Raw genomic sequence first — 15,716 nt, 5'->3', positions numbered from 1 at the left:
TATGCGCATATAAAGTGTAATTTATCATTAAAGCATGTAAAATGCAAGGCACATAATATACAAAACTATGGAATTATAGCCACACATCAATACCCCACATTTAAACATTGCTCGTCCTCGAGCAATCAAACTACACTTATAGACACGACCTTTTTAAGCAATTCTCCTAACTCATTACACCAAGAATTTTTTTAAAATAGTTTAAGCACACAAGTGTGATATCCTCGCCTCAAGATTCGACTCACAAATACCATGCCTTATTCACAATTCACTTACTTACTCTAACATGGATGTCAACAACATTACCTTTCCTTCATGAATCATGTGCCCTTACCCAATCAAAGAGCTTAGTTTCACACACAATGAATTTTAAGAATATAGGAACTCAAGATAGACAAAATTCTCTCGCTCTCAGAAATAACATTCATATGCCACAAATGATGCACCATAGGCTTGCCCGTAGTGTAATACTCTACTACTCGAGTTCATTCAGTCTAAGATCAAGTAGGACTTTCATTGGTTGTAATGTAGGATGCGGGTCGGGTAGGATACATTTGGATATGAGTGACTACACCTCCCTTAAGCACTTCAATACATATACTTTGACACACATCCCATACTTATGCCAAAGCAAACATTCCACCTTCACTTCAATTTATATTACCCCATATTTCTTTAAGCATAATTGCATTAAGAGTCGCCACTTATCAAAGAATATTCTTTTTCCCAGCAATACAACTATTATTTTATTTTTTTCTTTTTCAATTCAAGCGGCTCTTACTTTTTTTTTTCAAAACAGTTCACATTTCTCCTTATTTCATTAGTTCCATGCAAAAACCAAACCAACCACCCCACACTTTAACTTTTACAAAGTTTATAACAATTCAAGTGCTCATTAGAGGTGAAAAGGTTCAAATAGATGGTTACTTCAAATAATTGGGTAAGACTTGTAGTGTGGTTGCCAAAGAAACAGGATTACAGGCTCAAAGGGGTTAACTACGTTACATAACTTTTAGGGGGATAAACTATATATATATGGCTTAACAAAGAAACGCCTATATCACTTCTCAGACTGAACAAGACTACTATTTCGCTTTGCACACATACAGGGTAAGTTCTAGACATCAAATGCAACGCACAGAATACATACAAAAATCACACACACATGGCATATAACTCACTCAGGATTGGTTTCATCGCGACACTCCAGTCAAAGCAGTTAAGCAAAATTAGGAATCTACGATTTAAGGTACTTATGCGAGAGTCAAAAATCGAGCCTAAGCGTCACAACCATAGTACTAACTATTCTCAAGGTATAACAAAGCTAAGAGTTATTTCTACAATTAAATGTATAGCTTCGTGGTTCCTACTCCTAAAAATTAAAACTAACTACACCCGGTTCAACTAAAAGCCCCTGGAAAAGAACCGCGGCCCAAAGAAAAATCAAGGGGGAATTACTACACTACCTATAAAAAAAAAATCTTTTTGATATTTTCTTTTGACTAACTTCCCTCAAGAAAACTGTCTGGGAGATCCATCGTCGGGAGGAGTACAATTTTTCTGTTTTTTTTTAACGACACTAAACAACTAAAACACAAAGCCAAATCAATTACTAAACTACTAAAACACATACTAAAATAATTAACACTAAATAACTAAAATTAACTATGTACAAGTCCCCACCCCACACTTAGCTCATGCATTGTCCTCAGTGCATGCACAAAATGACAAAACACGAAAAAAATGAGTAGGGTGTAAAGAAACTCCCTGATCAAGCAACGCCTTCATCCTCTGACGCTCTCCACTCCTCATCATGTTCATCCTCCTCCTCATCATCATCTCCCTCACCATCTGACTGCTCTGGCTCAGCCTCAGACTGCTCCGGTGTGTTGATATCCTCATCATCGGGGAGTCTGTATCAATCTCCTATCCCAACCAGCTGCTGAGCATGAGCGTTGAGCGGGTACCGGTGCTCCAATTCGGTCCTCTCCTCAGATGTGGCTTGTCGACCTCCTATCCTTAGCTGCAAATCCATCATCCCATAGAGATAGGCCATAAAACTATCATCCTAAGCATTGTGCTCGGTACTTGTCAACGATGTCATGGCAGTCTCTTCTTTCAGCCGGAGGCTAGTGATGTCCGTTTGTCGTAGGGACTGATTGATGGTGTGGTCAAACTCTGGCTCCTCCTCAACCTCCTCGTGTCTTAAGTACTAAGTTAGAAAATTGGCAAATGGCATTCAATCGATCTTTTTACTCGTTCTGATTATAGACATCTGGTAGCGGATCAGATAACCCACATTTACCCTTTGACCCGTCATGAGGAAGTAGAGTACACAGGTCCTCTCACGGCTATTAAGTGTGTCATGATTGCATGGTAGGAGCCGTGCATTTATCAGTTTAAGCCACACTTGAGCCTCCGCCCTCATCTTCTTCTTGGGAAACCTTTTGTGCCAATTAGTTATCTTATCCCATACCCATGCTGCCATAGAATAGGCAACACAAAGCATGTGTCTCAACTCTCTGTATGTAGGTCGGCGAATGAAGTGGTCTAATGGCTCCACAAGAACATCTGGAGCACCTAAAAAGTTACATATGGCCGTGGGTGAAAAATCTATCAATCGTCCATGAATCGGCACCAGTTGTTCATTATTCTGCGGATCAAACCCTGCATAGAATTCTCGGACTAAGTTGAGATTAATGTTCCCTGTGTTCTTGAATACATAGCTCAACCCCATATCCTGAATGCCCTTTCAAATTGCCTGATACTTTGCTTTCAAGCTGCGTTCATTGATAGCTGCTTTCGGGTATACATGTTTAGGCCTACAGTGCCTGTACCAGTCCTTAGTATGTGGTGGTATGCTGTTGATGCCAAACTCTCGTTGGCCTTGTGGTTGTTGACGCATGGATGCTATAGCTGCTACAGCTCGTACTCCACTTAGATTGGAGGTAGATTCCCCCCTCCCCCTTTTCTCTTATTTGGGGGAGGTATTGAGGTCGCCTTTACTTTAGCCGGCGCAGTGGAAGTAGCCTTGGCTTTGCGTGTGTCTTTTTTGGGAGGCATCGTTGTTCCTTGCGTCGCCTGGCCCAGTACCTGGCATTATCCAGGCGTCGCCAGCCTAAGGCCCAATAGAACCTGGCGTTAGCCAGGCGTCGCCAGCCTAAGGCCAAGCAGAACCTGGCGTTAGCCAGACATCTCCAGCCTAAGGCCAAGCAGAACCTGGTCTTAGCCAGGCGTCGCCATCTTAAGGCAGAGCCTGGCGTTATCCAGGCATCGCCAGTGCAAATGCCAGCTTTGGTCGGCTTTATCCTGGCGTCGCTTGCCCCAGCGCCTAGTGTATGTCAGGTGATGCTGAAACCCTGTTCGACTTGCCCAAACTCGCCTGCAAACTTGTTAGTACCTAAAAACAAAACAAAACAAAAATGAATTGGGTTGCCTCCCAATGAACGCTTAATTTAACGTCGTGGCACGACACAGATAATTGCACTTAAGGCTCGCTTAAACTTGGTGGCTCGAGCAAATGAGTCGCCAACACTACTTTCGCATCTTCTATGCCCAAATAATTTTTTAACCTTTGCCCATTGACTCTAAACGTGCGAGAGTCATTTGATGCAGTAATCTCTATGGCTCCGGTGGGGTGAATCTTCACCACACTAAATGGTCCCCACCATCGTGACTTTAACTTATCGGGGAATAACCTCATCCTTGAGTTGTATAGCAATACCTTATCTCCAGGTTTAAAACTCCGCTCAAGAATATTTTTATCGTGCATTATTTTCATTCTCTCCTTGTATAATCTTGTGCTCTCAAAAGCGTGGTAACGAAATTCATCAAGCTCGTGCAGCTCTGTAACTCTACTTGTGCCCGCAGCTTCTATATCAAGATTCAACTGTCACAGTGCCCATAAAGCTCTATTCTCCAACTCCACTGGTAGGTGACATGCCTTCCCAAATAACAATTTATATGGCGTCATACCAATCGGAGTTTTGAAAGCGGTACAATAGGCCCAGAGTGCATCATTTAACTTTCTTGCCCAATCCGTTCTTGTAGCATTCACAGTCTTTGTCAAACACTCTTTATCTCTCTGTTCGACACTTCTACTTGCCCACTCATTTGTGGATGATATGGGGTGGTAACTTTGTGACGTACACCATACTTTTCTAACAGCTTTGCGAAGGCTCGATTGCAGAAGTGAGTTCCTCCGTCACTGATTATCGCCCTTGGAGTGCCAAATCGGGTGAATATGTTCTTTCTCAAAAAGCCAATTACCCCCTTAGCATCATTTGTCGGAAGCGCTGCAGCCTCCACCCATTTCGATATGTAGTCCACAGCTACGAGTATGTATTTGTTGCTATATGAGCTGACGAAAGGCCCTATGAAATCGATTTCCCACACGTCAACCACTTCTACCTCTTGAATTGGGTTCATAGGCATCTCATGTCGGCGGGAAATATTCCCAGTTCGTTAGTATTTGTCACAACCTTTCACCCATAAGTGTGCATCTTTGAACACTGTTGGCCAATAAAAGCCCGATTCCAGCACTTTCGCGGCGGTCCTTACTCCCCCGAAGTCGCCACCATATGGTGATGCATGACAAGCCTGCAAAATAGAAGATTGGTCTATCTCGGGGATACATCTCTGGATCATGTTATCAACACAAATCCTGAACAGGTAAGGCTCATCCTAATAATACATGTGACAGTCACGAAAGACCTTTTTCTTTTGAACAGAGGAAAGATCATAGGGGACAATACCGCTTGCCAGGTAGTTTGCAATGTCTGCATACCATGGCGCTTCCTCCAATGTCACTGCTAACAATTGTTCATCTGGGAATGTCTCAGTTATATCTTCTACCTCGACTTTTTTTTCAGCTCCCTCCAACCTTGAAAGATTGTCTTCTACTTGGTTCTCTGCCCCTTTTCTATCGCGGATCTCCAAATCAAATTCTTGTAGCAAAAGAACCCAATGGATCAAGCATGGCTTTGACTCCTTCTTTGCTATCAGGTACCTAAGTGTTGCATGGTCAGTATAAACAATCACTTTTAAACCAATCAAATAAGACCTGAATTTGTCGAATGCATATACCGCAGCCAACATCTCTTTCTCAGTCATGGTATAATTGAGTTGTGCACCGCTTAGCGTTCTGCTTACATAGTAAATTGGGTGTACCAGTTTGTCCTTACGCTGCCTCAGGACTGCTCCTATAGCATAGTCACTCGCATCACACATGAGCTCAAATGGTTGCTTCCAGTTGGGTGCAACGATGATTGGTGCAGTCACCAGTCTCCTCTTCAGCTCCTCAAATGCTAACCTGCAGTCATCAGAAAACACAAAAGAATGATCCTTTTCAAGGATTTTACATAAGGGGTTAGCAATTTTAGAGAAATCCTTTATAAATCGCCTGTAGAACCCGGCGTGCCCGAGGAAACTTCTTACTGCCTTAACTGAAGTGGGCGGTGGCAACTTCTCAATCACCTCAACCTTAGCATGGTCAACCTCAATACCCTTACTGGACACTCGATGCCCCAGCACTATACCTTCTTGTACAATAAAATGGCACTTCTCCCAGTTCAGCATTAAATTTGTCTCCACATACCTTTTCAACACTCTTCTTAAATTGTGCAGACAGTCTTCGAACGAATCCCCCACCACAGAGAAATCATCCATAAAGACTTCCATAATATCTTCAACCATGTCAGTGAAAATGGCTAACATACACTTCTGAAAGGTGGCCGGTGCATTACATAAGCCAAACGGCATTCTCCGAAAGGCAAAGATGCCATACAGACAAGTGAATGATGTCTTCTCTCTGTCCTCAGGGGCTATGGAAATCTGGTTGTACCTTGAATACCCATCCAAAAAGCAGAAGTGAGACCTCCCTGCCAGTCTATCCAACATTTGGTCAATGAATGGTAAAGGAAAATGGTCTTTTCGGGTGGCTGTGTTCAGTTTTCTATAATCCATACAAATTCGTCAACCTGTAACTGTACGAGTCGAGATCAACTCATTATTCTCATTGGGCACTACAATCATTCTACCCTTCTTTGGCACACACTGAACTGGGCTAACCCTGTTACTGTCAGAGATTGGGAAGATAATTTCCGCATCTAACCACTTGATCACTTCTTTCTTCACCACTTCTTTCATGTTAGGGTTTAGCCTTCTTTGATGTTCTCTGGAAGGTTTATGCCCATCTTCTAGTAGAATCTTATACATACAAAATGTCAGGCTGATCCCCCTAATATCTGCAATGGTCCAGCCAATTGCAGTCTTGCATTCCATTAACACCTGCAAAAGTTGTTTTGCCTGCACATCTAACAAACTAGATGAGATAATAACAAGTAAAGTGGATTTAGGTCCCAAGAAAGCGTACCTGAGGTGAGAAGGTAACGGTTTTAGTTCCAACTGTGGTGGCTCTTCAATTGACGGCTTAGCTGGAGGTGTTTTTCTTTCTTCTAAGTGTAAGGGTTCGAATTCGAGCTCTCTTTTCCAGTACCCTCGCCCTTCAAGGGCCAAAACCCACTCTGCCAAGTTTTTACCATTCATTTCTTCTAAATTCATGAGGCATGCTGCTAGAGGGTCTTTTGCATTCAGAGTCTCATCTTCCTCCTCCAAGATCACATCCACAGCTTCTATCAGAGAGCAGTTAGCAAACTCATTGGGTCGCCGCATAGATTTTTGCACATTAAACGTTATCTCTTCATCGTTCAGTCTCATCTTTAGCTCTCTAGTTTCACAATCAATTAGGGCTCTCCCAGTGGCCAAGAATGGCCTTCCCAAAATTATGGGAATCTCCTCGTCAACCCGGCAGTCTAAAATGACAAAATCTGCTGGGAAAACAAACTTTCCCACCTGTACTAATACATCATCAAGAATACCAGAGGGCCTCTTCACTATCCGGTCGGCCAGCTGTAATAACATAGACATTGGTCTAGCTCTTCCAATGCCTAACCTTTTGTAGATAGTCAAGGGCATCAAGTTTATGCTTGCCCCCAAATCACAAAGTGCCTTAGCAAACGCATAGTTGCCTATTGTGCATGGGATTGTGAAACTCCCTGGATCAGATAACTTCTCAGCTATGAGTCTTGTCACAACAACACTACATGTCTGAGTCGGTGTAACCGTGGCTAAGTCTTGAGAGTCAAATTTACGAGACATCAAGTCCTTCATCATTTTTGCATAACCGGGCATTTCCTTTAAGGCGTCAATCAATGGAATGTTTACCTGAATTTGCTTCAACATCTTTAAGAATATCTTATATTGCTCATCTTTTTTATATTTGGCCAATCTTTGGGGGAATGGTGCTCGAGGCCACTTCTTTCCTGTGATTTGATTTTGAACCTGCTCTGGCATTGTTTCTGCTGCCTTCTCTTGCTCTGACTCAGTTTCCTTCGCGACTTCTTTTTCTTTGCTTGTTTCAGCTGGCGCATGTTGTACCGTTACCTCTGTTAACCATATTGAGTCATCTATCTCGATGGGTACAGGCACAAGTGTTTTAGTAAGCCGGCTTTCGCGAGCCATCTCTTGCTTCAGATCTAGATCTTTACCATTTCGTAGACTCACTGCCATAAGCTATTTCGGACCCTGTTCTTTTGGATTGACTTGTGTATCTGCAGGTAACGTCCCTTGGGGACGATTGTTTAGGGCCATAGAAATCTGTCCTAATTGAATATCAATACCCTTTATTGTTGATTCATGCGAGTCTACCCTCTGTTGCATTTTTCCCGTGGACCCAATCAATTGTTGAAACATTCTGTTGTTGCTGTCCAGCATTTTCTCAAGTTTAGTAAACCCATCATCTGGTCTCATAATCTGTTATTGTTGAGGTTGTTGATAAGTCAGCTGCTGATTTTGCTGGATGCAGCCATGTTGCCTTTGGTGCGCAACTTGACCCAGTGGTCGTATAGCTCCAAGATTGTTGTTGTTATTGTACTACTGTTGCGCTGGTCTATATTGTTGATTATGTTAACCCCAATTCTGACCACCTTGCCTCTGTCCCCTATAGTTGGCTACATAATTCATATCTTTATGATATTGCTGGTTATCACCTTCCGTACTCCACGAGCAAACATATGGTTGGTTAATGCATGGTGTACATAAGCCCCTATTAGTTGTGTCAACTATGTGAACCTGCTGCTTCTGGCCTGATTCATCAATATTTTTGGTGAGGATACTCATTTGTGTCATTAGAGTGGCCACATTCTCAACTATGGAGTTGTTTGGGTCCAAAGCCACTGAGTGAACTACCAGAGTGATCGTGGAGGCTCTTGTTATCCATCCTGAGTTTTGTGCCATCTTATCAAGTAGGATCTTGCATTCTGCGAATGTTTTACTCAGAAATGCTCCACCTGTTGAAGCATCAACATTGGCCTTTAAGTTTCAGCCAGTCCCATGTAGAATCTTTGCCCCAATATCTGATCCGGAATACCATGATGTGGACACTTAACCAGCATGCCCTTGAACCTCTCCCACATTTCTTGTAGTGATTCTATTGGTCTCTGCCTGTAGCTCAATATATCATCAATCTGTTGGGCAGTTTTATTTGGTGGGTAGAATTTGTTCAAAAATTACTTGACTAATTCCTCCCAAGTAGTGATGGAATTTACAAGGAGTGAATTAAGCCAAGTCTGAGCTTCTCCTGTCAGCGAGAATGGGAACAACAAAAGCTTTATTGCGTCCGGTGTTACGTTAGGTTGCCTTTGCGTTAAACATATTAATAGAAAATTCTTCAGGTGCTGCTGAGGATCTTCAATATGTGACCCTGAGAACAGTCCCTTGTTCTGCAACAAATGTAGCATGTTATTTGTGATTTGGAATGATTCTGCTTGTATCTGAGAGACTGCAATTGCGGTTGCCAGATTATCGGTGGTGGGCTGTGCCCAATCATATAATGTTTGGTTCATTCTCATTGTTTTTGTTGTTGATTGGATTTTCTATTCCGTCAGCCATGTTTGGTTCGATTTGTTCTATCGAGTTTCATTGTTGTTTGCTTTTCTTGTTTGCACGATTTAGTGCCTTGAAAACTTTCTCAGGATCTGATAACGCTTCGAGCAATTCACCAGTTCTTGAGGAGTTCTTAGGCATGCACCTGTAACACCCAAGACTACAAACGTTAAAATTTTAATGTATTTGGTTTAGAATGGAGAAAATTGAGTACACTAAGAATTCTAGCACTTCTTTTAGCTGTAATTAATAACACCGTTAACTTCCCCGACAACGGCACAAAACTTTGATCACGCCCAACTATGCCTTATAAAAAGGACTAAGCAGTCGTTGCAAATATATTCCGATGTATAAGTCCGGAGTCGAATCCCACAGAGAATTAACCTATCAAACACAGCTACTAGACTCGCAAAAATTCAAACAATCAATCTTCAGAAATATTTAAGTAACAATTTAGGTTTTTATTAACTAAATATTATGTAATGAAAATGTAATAAGTAACAACTAACTACGAACGGGTTGTAAATAAGAATTAGAATGATCTAAGGTTGTGATTTTCCTGATTGTCGGAATCTTTTCCGCTACGTTTTCTACAAATTTGCCTAAGTCTTCTCTATTGACAAGAGTTGGTTACTCTAGTGGTGAGCACCCTTCACTTTCAACTAAGAGGTTGTGAGTTTGAGTCACCCCAAGAGCAAGGTGGGGAGTTCTTGGAGGGAGGGTCTATCGGAAACAGCCTCTCTACCCCAGGGTAGGGGTAAGGTATGCGTACAAACTACCCTCCCCAGACCCCACAAGTGGGATTATACTGGATTGTTGTTGTTGTTGTTGTTGTTGTTGCCTAAGTCTTCTCTATCGACCATGAGCACTCTAACTGTCGTAACTCTCTCCCGAGTAATTATCATAATTTACTAGGTATATTCTCCCGAATTACGCTAGCTGGCATTAAGTACAGCTCACTCAGATCGTATCAAAGTTTCGTTATCTCTAAACCCACCTTTAAACCTCTGTATTGATCCCTCATATACGTTTAGGAGTGATGTTGTTTAACAACTACCTAAATATGCACTCTCTCCCTAATAATACATACTAAATAGGCACAGCTAATTGAGGGCCCTTCAATCAACCACAAGAATAATATAGTTGAACAAATAGAGAAAATACTATGGCAAATCTATATTAACGTAACAAGAAAATCATCATTCAATAGGTTCCATCAAAACCCTAGATTAGGAATTTAGCTACTCATACTCATAGTAACAATATCCCAAACATTTTGCATAATTAAAATACAGAGTAAAGATGAAAAGCTGTAGAAATTGATGATTCTAACTCCCAACAGGCGATTCCACCAGCTCTTCTTGCCTCTGGCGGCAAAAGTCCTTCCAAATGGTATTTTTAGGTCTATTTATATGTGTAGAAGAAACCCTAAACATGTAGGCCAAGTCCTAGTCAATCCCGAAAATGAATTAAGTCTTCAAAACTCGGATTGGACCTGGCCTCAGGACTGGCGTCGCCAGCCTAACGCCTGGATTTTGGCTGGCCTCGCCAGGCTAAAGCATGGTTCAGCCTGGCTTTTGACTGGCCTCGCCAGGTCTCTCCTTTTCACTGTTCTCGAGCACACTTTCAACGTTTCAGTATCCTTTTTGCTCTACTTTCATCTCCAATTCACCTACACGTAAAATAGATTCCATTATGCACAAATAAAGTGTAATTTATCATTAAAGCATGTAAAATGCAAGGCACATAATGTACAAAGTTATGAAATTATAGCCACACATCAAACATGTAAAAATATTTTGCACACAATTTATAATAGATACATTAATAAATACACATGATGATCAATTTTCTTCTACATTGCAAAAACAAGACGTAGTTTTATAATTTTGTTTCTATACACTAGGTGCATTGCTCCTTTTCTTTTGTAACTTATATACTCTTTACTATTAATTGGATCTTTTCAAATGGTGCTTGTGGGTTTTGTTTATATATTTTACTAGTAAATTTGTTTGCACTTCGCATATTCATAAAATATGTTAGTAAACTATATATTATTACATTTGAATTGCTATCATCTAAATTACTAAAGTTATCAAATCCAATAAAGTATAAACATAAACTAATAAAATATTATCATAAACTAATAAAATTATACTGCATTATTTCTTAGAAAGTTTTTACTTGTTTTAAAAAAGAATGCAATCATAATGTGATATTGAAGTTTAACTGAGATGAAATTATATTAAATAAATAAATAAATTTTGAAATTTTGAGGTAAATTAACGGCGGAAGCAAAAGAAACAACTATGGTTCATTCCTACATGAAATTAAATGTACCAGGCACTTTCGAAGGAAAAAAAAGCATTTTTTTTTTGTTTTGGGGGTCAAAAGTAAATTTTATTATAAGTAATAACATATTGAATATTACCACGAGTTTTATGTCCTTGTTATAAAATAAAAGCAACTTAGTAAAACATGAACAAGACATGTTGTTATGAAATAAAAGCAATTTAGTGAAACATGAACAAGAAATGGAGATAGAGAGAAGAAAGAGATTTTCTTCTTCAATTGTGTGTATTTTCCTACCTATTACAATGCCTTTATATAGGCATAAAAAGTGAAGAAAAATATGTCATTAAATATATCATTAATCATTTGAGAAGATTATGGAGGAAGAATAGACATCCACCATAATTTGATTTTTCTTATAACACTCCTCCTTGGATGTCCATAGATAATGTGCCTCATTAAAACCTTATTAGGAAAAAATCCTATGGGAAAAAAATTCTAGTGAAGGAAAAAGAGTACACATGTTTAGAAATACGTCTTTTGGTTGTCTCGTTAAAAACCTTGCAAGGAAAACCCAGTGGGACAAAACCTTGTAAGGGAAAAAGAGTATAACGCGTATTAACTCCCCCTGATGAGAGCACCAATTCACATCCTTGAGCCTTCGCATCCCAATCTTGTACACTAGTTTCTTGAAGGTTGACGTCGGTAGAGATTTGGTGAACAAATCAGCCATATTATCACTTGAACGGATCTGTTGCATATTGATATCACCATTCTTTTGAAGATCATGTGTGAAAAATAACTTTGGTGAAATGTGCTTTGTCCTATCCCTTTTTATGAATCCTCCCTTCAACTGGGCTATACATGCTGCATTGTCTTCATACAAAATTGTGGGTAGTTTGTCACACTTCAAACCACATTTGTCTCGAATAAGGTGTATTATAGACCTCAACCATACACATTCTCGACTTGATTCATGAATAGCAATTATCTCAGCATAATTAGATGAAGTAGCCACGATTGATTGCTTAGTCGATCGCCAAGATATGGCAGTGCCTCCATATGTAAACACATAGCCTGTTTGAGATCGAACCTTTTGTGGTTCATATAAATACCCAACATCGGCATAACCAACAAGATTAAGACTGCAATCATTTCCATAAAATAATACCATATCGGTAGTCCCTTTTAGATACCGCAATATGTGTTTGATTCCATTCCAATGTCTCCTTGTAAGAGCAGAGCTATATTAGACCTTGTTATGTTAGAAAGATACATTAGTGCACCAATTGTACTAAAATATGGTACGTCGGGACCAAGAAACTTTTCATTATTTTCATGAGGTCGGAATGGATGTGCTTTATCCATATATAACCGCTTTAAAATTATTTTAGTGTATGCTGATTGATGGACAAAAATTTCATCTTTCATATACTCAATTTGTAGACCAAGACAAAATTTTGTCTTTCCAAGATCTTTCATTTCAAATACTTTCTTTAAATAGTCTACTACTTTAGGAAGCTCCCTAGGAGTTCCAATGATATTTAAATCATCAATATACACGGTGATTATAATAAATTTAGATCCAGATCTTTTTATAAAGACACAAGGACAAATTGAATCATTCTTATACCCTTCTTTCAACAGGTACTCACTTATGCGATTATACCACATACGCCCTGATTGTTTCAATCCGTATAAGGATTTTTGAAGTTTTATTTAATAAATTTCTTGAAAATCTTAATATGCTTCAGAACAATTTAAATCCTTCAATGATTTCCATTATACGCATATCACGTTTTTCTTGTATTGCCATATTAAAACCTGAAATGGCGACATCCACCACAAGAGAACATGTCTCTATATAATCAATGCCAGGATATTTACAAATCTTCTTGTGACACAAGTCGTCTTTATGTCTATCGACTTGACCTTTTTTTCGCACAAGAACACATTTATACCTCTACTAGCTTTATACTTTCAGGTGATGGGACTATCCGTCCAATTTCATATTTTTCATGTGAAATTAATTTTCATTGCGTATTTTTCATTTGGCCAATCATTTATCTGTCCAAATTTCATGACAGATTTGAGCTCAAGATCCTCGTCAATATTAATAATATTGAGCGCTACATTATATTAACAATATCGTCGACGATTATTTTATATCGGTTCAACTATTACCCAATAAAGACATAACTTATTGAGATCTCTTTATCTTATTATTTTCAGGTACCTTAGTCTCTCCCATGAGGTCTTATGAAGTGTTATGTCGTGGTGCTCTTCTAGAGCACTTGCCTCCTTATTATGACCATCTTGAATATTTGCTCATCTCCTTCTTCAAGGAGTTTTATCTTTGGAACCGATTAGTCTATTATGCTTTATGCATGCCATGGACTCTATTCATTATGAACTTTATTTTATTTGGAGTATTAGTAGCTGAATATGACATTTAGCTTTGGTTCAGCAAATACGCCTGACAATATTTTGCAAATGAATTATCACTTGAACTTCAAGTTCACATTTTCTCGTACGAGGATCTCGATGTACTCATAATAATTCATTACATGCATTACTTTTTCAGCTGCCCATTTTCTCTCCCTATTGTTGGGATCACCAACACATATCCCTAGCCTTATTTGGGGATCCATCTTTGTGCGTTGTGGTGGAATAATTAAATCATATAGCACATTCGTATTTCTAGATGAAAATTATTTGGTTCCTGACCCTGAACCGATTGTGATAGGGAGAACTTATCATAACTTGGCTAGATGGGTACAAGTGCTGTTGTATATTAAATAATACATCACATACCAAATTTTATTTTGACAATTTTGTTCTCATAACCAATGGTTTAGATATAATTGGAGGCATACAATTTCTTCTAAAACAACTTGGATTTAAACCAGTATTATCAAGATAAATCATCATAATTTATATTCTGGAACTGTGCTCTAATAATTTGAGCAATCAATCTTGCAAAAGCCAAACTACAAGTTGATACCAAATGCACATGTGACCATAGAATAGATGCATCTATTAAAATCATATAATAGTAAACGGTCCACATAGAAGGTGACTGGGCCCATATATTTATCACCTTTTATTCGTTCCAAAAATCAAGGGATTCAATCCCAACCTTAACTGGTATATCATGAGAATAAGCAGCACAAGAGAATTCTTGAAAAATCTTATATTTCTTCAATATATGCCAATGTAATTCTCAATTAATTTTTTTCGTATCATAATTGAACTGAGATGGTCAACCGGTCATACCAACTAATATTTATTTCAGTAAACCTCTAGTTTACTTGTGGCTTGTGATTGCATCATTATGCTTATACTTGTGTAGTACAAATAAAAAAAAAGTCAGGTAACCTTTCATATTTACTCGGTATGATTATAGTAATATAAAGATATTCAATCTTCTTTTCATTTATAGTCTCAATATGCCAACCACTTTGGCTAATATATTTGTAAATCAAAATATTTCTTTTGAGACTTACTACAATATTAATGTCATGAACAATTTCATTCATCCGGGTAGTAACAAATTAATTCTTTCAGAGCTCTTAACTGCTTTTGTACTACAAGATCTTTTGTCACACCATCCATATAATAAATGTCTCCTTCACAAAGAGAATCATATCATAATAATTGTCATGTTCAAAATTATCACAAGCAAAATAATTTCTTGCTTTAATTTTGCTTTTAATAACTTTCATAAGGCATGACAAAATATTTTTGGCGTATCACATGCATGCGACCAATGATATATTCATGTAACTACACAGTAATATTCATTATCTTTCTTTGTCTTAAACCTCCCGTGAGTTGTAGTATTTATCCAACTATGCACAAGTACATTATTATGCATAATCTTTATCATATATATATTTTCACATTCACTTTCAGGAATGAGTATGCAATCTCAATGTTTATCACAAGTCACATTCTCTTCAAAGAATTTCTCCCTTTTTATAATTACCATAGTGATAACTATTATTATTTTGGCCTTTCGCACGCCCACATTCATTGGTCAACCACTTGTCTTTATTTAGACTTATCATGCACTGCTATCACATTCACTTCAAGAATAGAGCAAATCAAGTGGGACAAGCTTCATGCTTTTTCATGAAAATTACATTATTTTTCTTTAGTTATTATTATTATTATCAATATGGTGCATTAAGACTCAAACCCAATGCCTTACCCATATAAAGGCATGCTAGGCCATAATGCGTTGGAACTTGAATCCAACGTCTTTTCATCAACATAGTGCGTTGGGACTTGAACACATCGTCTTACCCTCAATCTTTGGCATAATAGGCCAAAATTCACTAGGACTTGCACTCGGACCTTTAAAATATTATTATTTCATAATTATAGGCATAAGTAAATTAACTTTCAAGAAGACTTATATAACTATTTCAATCTTGAAATAGTTCCTCAGCAACAAAAATATTAGTTAGGATATATGC

At 38.6% G+C, this 15,716-nt stretch overlaps 1 protein-coding gene across 1 annotated transcript; it reads right to left on the bottom strand.

Moving 5' to 3' along the window:
• Positions 1-3,487: 3,487 nt before the first annotated feature.
• Positions 3,488-7,569, bottom strand: LOC138896344 (uncharacterized). The gene is made up of 7 exons (XM_070181145.1): positions 7,009-7,569; positions 5,979-6,909; positions 5,597-5,879; positions 4,714-5,143; positions 4,482-4,599; positions 4,270-4,373; positions 3,488-3,889 (listed from the first exon to the last, which is right to left on the bottom strand). Exons 1-7 carry the CDS (start codon positions 7,567-7,569, stop codon positions 3,488-3,490), a joined length of 2,829 nt encoding a protein of 942 aa, XP_070037246.1.
• Positions 7,570-15,716: the final 8,147 nt, after the last annotated feature.

Source organism: Nicotiana tomentosiformis, chromosome 7, assembly GCF_000390325.3.
Source record: "Nicotiana tomentosiformis chromosome 7, ASM39032v3, whole genome shotgun sequence".
Lineage (NCBI taxonomy): Eukaryota > Viridiplantae > Streptophyta > Magnoliopsida > Solanales > Solanaceae > Nicotiana > Nicotiana tomentosiformis.
The sequence above is the reverse complement of the archived record's forward strand: the minus strand, read 5'-3'. Positions and strand labels throughout refer to the sequence as shown.